The sequence below is a fragment of the Littorina saxatilis genome, unplaced genomic scaffold (assembly GCF_037325665.1).
Source record: "Littorina saxatilis isolate snail1 unplaced genomic scaffold, US_GU_Lsax_2.0 scaffold_1713, whole genome shotgun sequence".
Lineage (NCBI taxonomy): Eukaryota > Metazoa > Mollusca > Gastropoda > Littorinimorpha > Littorinidae > Littorina > Littorina saxatilis.
In genome coordinates, this window is record NW_027128511.1 from 4,519 (window position 1) to 12,399 (window position 7,881).

Below are 7,881 nucleotides of genomic sequence, written 5' to 3' on the forward strand. Positions count from 1 at the left end.
GTCCCTGCACTTCTGTGTCATCGATTGAATGCTATGATGTCCGGATGGAACAAACTCGATCTTTTTAGTGGGGTGACTCGCTGCGAAGATGCTGTGTGTGTGTGTGTACGTGTGTGTGTGTGTGTGTGTGTGTGTGTGTGTGTGTGTGTGAGAGAGAGAGAGAGAGAGAGAGAGAGAGAGAGAGGGAGAGAGAGAGGGGGGTGGAAGGGAGAGCGGGGAGTGGCGAAGACGTGAGACCAAGAAGCGGGAATGGGGCGGTGACAACACGCGAGGCACTATTTCTGATCTAGTGTCTGTCAAAAGCAATTCTCTAGACATCGACTATTACATGTTACCCACAAAACCAAGAATTCCACAATGCCCAAGAGAAACTACATTCAATCTTCACCACAACCCCCTATCCCTAACGATGTTGGCTTTTAAACAAAGACACGCAAGCATCACGTGACAGTGGGTATCAGGTTCGAACTGACTCGCTATCGGATTAGGTTGGTCGATAACTGTGGTCGTACAGTCAGATATCTGATATTTTATTTCAGGTCAAAAGTATTTATTGTCACACTGCAAGGAACAATCGAGAGACGCACATTCAAAGCTCGCTTGCAGGTGTTTGTTTTTTTGCAGGTGTTCGTACGTGACATTTTCCTCGTGACATTTTCCTCGGTTGTAAAGTTTCAAGTCAATTTTGTTGTGATATATCATTGAACAACCTTAATTTCAAAACGGGAAACAGATCTGGCCTTTTGAACCACTTTGTTTACAAATCATTTTTCGCAATTTCGATTCTCACGGAGTAAAATATCAAACGTAAAGCATTTTTTTCTGATTACCTCAGTACCAGGCGTAGTGTAGACAGACTTGTGCAAAATACTTTTCTTTTATACTTCGGGTGTGGCGAGTCCAGGACGAACACACCCCACAACGACAGTCAGTCCCTGTTCAATTGGCTCAGAGACTAAACAATTTTTTTTTTTAATTTACAGAGAGAAAGAGAGACAAACGCTGATGCGGAAGATAGACTGCGCGCGTGTAAGCCGGTAAAACCGCTGCTTGTCTGCAAGATTCGATTACAATGTATGACGAGCAGTTTCGAATGGGCACACAGCCTGACAGGTGACTTTACAACTGTGATGCGCGCTTGTCTCGCGCACATTGCGCCCAGACACAGAATGTACACTTAAACGGCAGTGTGCTAGTGGAACCGGAAGCAAAAAGTGATTACCGTTCAGTTCAAGCAAACACACGCACAAAACAACCGGACAGGACAGGACAACATTCCTAAACTGGCAGCTTTCTTTCTGTACTTCACACAGACTAGGCTGAATAGTCGCTACAGGTAAAACGTGCGTAGATTTCGCCAGCGAAAATAGAAAACTCGTGCTGAACTACGTTCTTCTTCACCTAGATATTTCAGCACAACAAGCTCCGTGTTTTGACTGTAGTCGTGAGTTATTTCTCGTTCTACATTGTCTGGCTGATGTTGCTGTATCTTTTTGTTGGGTGTTGTGAGGTCGCGGAGTATCTGGAAAAGCCATTAGGAGGAAAATAACATGAGCGAAGAAACATCTGATATGCCACCGTGTTGCCGTACGCATCGATATTCTGTTTTTGCGCAGATCCGCATTATTTGGATTCTAGAAATTATTTCTATAATTCTACTGTCTCTGTCTCTCTCTTTCTATCCTTGGTGTTACACGGTCATGTGATTTTATTACATCTGTAAAGTGACAGAAGAAACACAGTAAGACAACAACGAAAACTATATCCATACCGTCTCTCATTCTTGTTTCCTCTCTGTTACTGTTAATAGTGTTATTTGCGGGAGAAACAGCACAAGACAATTTCATGCTTACTCGGTCTTGCTTCCTGACTCTTGCGGTCCTCACTCAACCTCGTTTGCTGTCTGTTTCAGAGAGTGAGGAGATGCCCTCGGGGCCGTGTACCAGATGACAGCGGCCAGCAGAGCAGAACCCTAAGGCCTGGCTAGGCGTCTCTTGCTCTGCACCAATCTGCCCGCCAGGGACACACGCATAAGAGGCACCAACAGCTTCGCCTACTAGCCTCTCTCAGCGTCTCCAGGAGATGGGTGAGGGGCTACCATGGCCCACAGCCTGCACCAGCCCGTTCGCCGCCTCTCTCCTGCTGATTCTGCTCGTCACTTTGCCATGGAGCGCCCTGGCCAGACCAGCCACCGTGGAGCCCACTGCCACGCACACGGCCTGTCCCTCTGGCTGTCAGTGCACAGCGCCCCACAATGGGGAAGAGGTGGACACTATCTCCTGCGCTCATGGCGGCCTGACTAGCTTCCCTCCTCACCTCCCAGCTTCCCTGACTTCCCTGGATTTAGGCTGGAACCGGATTACGGAGACGGGGAATTTGTCTTCCGTGGATGAGTTGCAGTTTCTGGACCTCTCCAACAACGCTTTAACTGCCCTGCGTGCGGGAAGCTTAGACCACGTGCTCAAGCTGACAGCTCTTGATCTCAGTGCCAATGCCATTGAAAGTGTTGAGGGACGTGTGTTTGGAAGCTTAGCTGCCATGGACACGGTGAGCCTGGCCTACAATCAGCTGACCAGCCTCAACGGGGAGATGCTGTTTGGCCTGCTCACGGTCAAGGTTCTCAACCTGACGGGTAACATGATCCAAGAGGTGTCCAACCAAACCTTTTTCTACCTCCACCAGCTTGAGATCCTGGACCTGAGCCACAACAGCCTGGAGTACCTTCCTCAAGATGCCTTCCAAGGCCTGGAGTCGGTGCGGACCATTTTGCTGCATCACAACCATCTGGTCAGCATCTCTGGGGCTTTCAGTGGGTTAAACAGCCTGGTAGTGCTTGACGTTTCTCACAATGCTCTAAATGTTTTGGAGAGCCATACCTTTGGGAGTCTGTGTCATCTCAGCGAACTAAAAATGTCTTTCAACAACATAACAGAACTTTCGCCCACGTTTTGTGGTAACACCACCTCGGTGAAGAGGATCGACCTACGAGGAAATCCTATAAAGCAGCTAGAGGGTGGGTGGTTCCAGCATTCCCCTGCGCTCCAAGTTCTAGATTTGAGCCAGATGCCTTCCCTCCAGTCCATCGCGTTTGACGCGTTTGAAGGTGCCCACTCCCTCACCACGCTCAACCTTAGCCACAACTCCCAGCTGTCTTTCCTGCACCCTCAGCTACTGGCCCCTCTGACAGAGCTGGTTGAGCTTGATCTCAGGTCAGACAATCTGCAGGCTCTTTCCCACATCACATTCCACTCCAACCCCCACCTCGCCCGCCTCTTCCTCTCCAACAACCCTTGGCAGTGTGGTTGTGGGCTGGCCTGGCTCAAAAGGGAAAGCCAGGGCAATGACTCTGTGGTGGTCGACTCCACGCAGGTTCAGTGCCAGCTACAATCAAACCTTTCCACCGTCCCCATCTCTCAGGTGTCTCAGGAAATGATGCAGTGCAATAACGTGTCTCTAGTCAATGTAACCGGTGTCGTCTCTGCCAAAATCGGCTCGCGGGTGGTGCTGAGGTGTGACTATGAAGCGGACGAAACAGGGGTGTTGACGTGGACCACCCCCAGGGGCAGAACGTTCCACTACCACCCCTTCCACCCAGAGGCCACAGCTCACCTGGTGGACGAGGAGCAAGCGGAAAATTTGAGCAGCGAGTATCACAAACAGCACAGCTGGCACTGGGAAGGGGGGTATGACGCAGATCTGCAGTACCACCCTGACCACATAGTGCTGCTGTCCGATGGTTCCCTCTACGTTGACTTTGTGCTGAGGAACGATGCTGGGCCCTATGTCTGCAGGATCCATAACTCCAATCACAACGCCTCAGCCGCCATCACCCTGCATTTGGACTACGAGGTCTTGTTTAACACCAAGATCATGAGTTTAGTGGCAGGCATGGGCTGTGCAGCGTCTTTTTTCACCCTCAACACCGTCTATTCAACAATCATGTGGTGCGCCAGAAAACTGGTCAACAAGCGACGCAGAGAGCGCATCAACAAGCTGCTGGTCAATCTGGATGACTACCGCACCTCGCAAATCATGCGAATCCGAACCAACTACAGCTTCCAGCTGGGGCGCATTCGGGACCACTACAATATGCAGTCGGCACGGCTGAAAGATAACTATACCATGCAGGTGAGACGGGTACGGCAGGGCTACTCCAACCAAGTGGATCGTATCCGTGACAACTACCATATACGGCTGTCTCATCTAAAGGACTACAGCTCGCACCAGATCCACCAGATCCGTGAGGTCACCAACGGCCAGATTGTGCGTATCCGTGACTACGGCTCCCTACAGATGGAGCGACTCAGGGAAACCTACAAGCTGCAGCAGCAGCATGTCATCAAAGTCCTAGAAGCCATGAACCTGGAGAACTGTCGCACCGTGGTAGAGACTGAGTGTATGCGTACTGAGTCCATGATCTTCGATGTCAACCTCCCGGACCTGGAAGATGTCGACACCACGTCAAGTGAAGAGGTCTACTCCCAACTTTCCCAGAGCGAGTCCCTTTACGTCACAGCCTTGAACTCGGACAATTCTAGCAGCCTGGATACTGTGCAGGCCGGCCCTCATGTTCATCCGGTGCCTCCCGAAAGTTTGATCATCGAAGTGCCTCCCCACACACCCCCTCTGTCCGTGACCCCTCCTGTGCAAAATCTTCCCACAGACTCGTGTTCATTTTCTGGCGAATGCGGAAATGACGCATACAGCTCAAGCGCAGAAGATATTGTGAACAAAAGAGATACCAAAACATCGAATGAATCTGATACTAGTCCCGAGGCCACAAATGTAGAGGTTAGTGTTGATATCAGAGAGACTGTGTTGTGAACTGAAATATGCAGTGGCTGTGTTAACATGAGGCAGACTATAAACTATGACATAATCAAGACTGTGAATGAAGTTTTATGAAGGTTTTTGCAGAGTGTGTGAAATGTGAACTCTGTAACACAAAGGAGATTACCTTATATGATGTATTTCCAGGTTTGTGGTTTTGTACCCAAGTAAAGCATGTATATAAATGAAAGCAAGAGTGACTTTCTTGAAAAACACGTGATTGAAGGAATAATGATGAACATATCCCAGTGTACTTAACCAAATGTTAAAATATTTGATAATTCCAAGAATCCGGACCATAACTGACTAAATTTGTAGTGTGTTTAACCACTAACAAAAACTCATCATAACCTGTTTTTTCCCTTTTTTTTATATTTATTTTTAGTTGTTTGTTTTTTCAACCACTAAAATTAGTGTCCCAACTTACCCTGACCTTATACTTGAAATTAACGATCCCGGACAGCTTTTCAATGAATTTTATCGACAAAAAAACCACAAGATTTTCATTGAGGAATTTACAACAGTAAATATGAGCGCAAAGCTAAAGCAAGTAATGGAGTCCAACTTTTCTAGGTGCACCAACAAGGCAACATTGAACTAGTGACTAGTACATTCATGTGCTCTCTCTCTCCCTCTCTCACACACACACATTCAGTCATAGAGAAGAGATCCCTTTGCAAAGCAACAATGGCTTCTTCGAGATTATTTCAAAGATAACTCTGTTGCTCTCTGTTTTATCAGTAGTAAGCCATGTCCTGTTACTAGCAATCAGAATTAAGCATCCTGACTCCTGCAAAATCTGATATTTTAAAATAACTATCAGCTATTAGTGTTAAAATGAAAGCACCATTTCACGGAGTGTCCGTACAACCTATGCACTTGTTAGAATATAACTGCACCCATGTGTGTTAGCCTGATGTTAGTCAGCCACAAAATTGCAGTTACACTTTACGAAAATACTTCAAAACACCAATAACCATTGTTGATTGTTCTCCTTCATCCCTACATATGCACATTCAAAATAAAACTGCCAATTTCATCAAATGTTCTAGTCAAAGGAAGAGTTTGATTTGATTTCTGTGACCAGTGGCAATGAATGAAACATGAAACATGATTGTCTAATAGTTCAATACTTGACATTTTACAGGGCTCATTGCTTCAGTCTTCTTATGACTTATCCCCACTCCCAGTTTCACTCAGGGTCATGATTTACTCAAAACTGCTACTCCTGCTATCAGCGCAATCAAACAAACTGTAGCTACATGAGTTCCTTCCCATCTACACACTTAAAACAACCATGCTGTGTTTTCAGAAATGTTTCAGAAAGAACAATATGAGACTGAGAGCCTCTGTATTTTATACACACAAACTCTTGACTTTAAAAAAAAATTCAAACACTCATTCTGCTGCAGCGAAAGCATGTTGTTAAAGTCAAATCCATTTTAAAAACTTACCACATCCATGTTACACACTCTCGCTGCTTAAAATTGAATGCTAGTTTGTTTCTTACATTAGTGTATGTGTACTTTAGTTTTTCTATGAAGTGGAAGAAATTATTCTTGTTCTGGTAGTAAATTGCAACAAATAAATTAATCATTATGATACAGCCTGTTTGTGTTCCATGTTCACACATTCTGATTCAATGAATCTGATATATATTCAAGATACAAAGCAGAATATGTGTGTTTGTGTAGATGTGTGTAGATCTATTAGTATTAACATTAGTTGAACTGTGATTTGGTATGTTTGTTCAAAATGAATGTTCTTTATGAGGTGATTTCTTCTCTGGATTCCTATGAATAATAGCCTACGTGTTTGTGCAATCGAGTCAAACTGGAGCAATTAAGATACTCAATCTCAAGTGGATTGGGAGCAGATTGTTATCCACGATTAACACAGAATGTATGCACTTATCTAGTCATTCCTGCCTATATATACTCAAGACCCCATTTAGCATTTGATTTACGTTGCCAATTATTGTCAAGACATGTGGTGTTCACTTACACAGTTGTGATATAATATTGTTTGAATATTCATGAAACACACATAAATGTTGATTACATAAACCTATAGATTATTGTGAGTAAGTTATTCTCAAAGCATTAAAGAGGAAAAAAATTAACAACATGAATTTTGATGAATTTTAGTGCTTGCTATTTACATGGTAGTACTACATCATTTGTGTGTGTGTGTGTGTGTGTGTGTGTGTGTGTGTGTGTGTGTGTGTGTGTGTGTGTGTGTGTGTGTGTGTGTGTGCGTGTGTGTGTTAGTTTTTGTATTATATAAAACCTGTCTAAAATGTCTGTGATTTGTAATATTACAGGGGTGTCGTTTGGGTCGGCCCTTCGGCCAATCGCCAATTTTTTTTTTACTTTGGCTGAAACTTTCATGTCCCTATCGGCCAAATGTCCGAAGAGTATTCGCCTAAATCGGCCAAAGTTTGTCCATTTTTTTGTATTGGTCAGGCTTTGATTGTTAAAACTGCTGCCGATGTACTTAGTCAACTGACTGGCGTTTATTTCCTTCGCGAATACCAAAAACGAAACATCAATGTTTTGAACGGAAACCATTGCAAAAAAATATAGATGCCAGAGTGGTTTCCCTTCGACAAGGGAAACTACACTCTCAGCGTTTGCGTTTGCCGGTTCGCGATAGTTTATCAGTCAGTCAGTGCTTTCGATTTGGATTTGAACATCATGTCGCAACCAAAAAAGAAAAAAAAACTAAATTGGCCAAGGTTTGCTACCCTTCGCCAAGGTAAGTGATTCCGGACAAAATGACAGGAACACCGCGAATGTGGACAGTGTCAGTGTGAGTGGTAGTAGTGTAGCAGACGACATAGCAGACGATAGTCACCGCGAATCAAAATCTGCTGAGCCAGAGAATGAAAAGCGTCCTCCAAATCGTGGTTTTCAAGCAAAATGGCTAACCCTACACGGTCTTTTATTATCATGTTTCCCAAGGTTTGTCAAGATTTGCACAAGATTGGAAGAGGTTTACTTTCAAGAAATTAAAGTTAAAGGTTTGAAAAAGTTTCAGGTGTCTGATGTA

At 44.8% G+C, this 7,881-nt stretch overlaps 1 protein-coding gene across 1 annotated transcript; it reads left to right on the forward strand.

Annotated features, from left to right (window-relative positions):
* The first annotated feature begins 1,888 nt into the window (after window positions 1-1,888).
* On the forward strand, window positions 1,889-6,955 carry LOC138956868 (leucine-rich repeat neuronal protein 1-like). Its single transcript, XM_070328090.1, has one exon. It carries the CDS (start codon window positions 2,083-2,085, stop codon window positions 4,822-4,824), a length of 2,742 nt encoding a protein of 913 aa, XP_070184191.1. The 5' UTR covers window positions 1,889-2,082; the 3' UTR covers window positions 4,825-6,955.
* The last annotated feature ends 926 nt before the right edge of the window (window positions 6,956-7,881 follow it).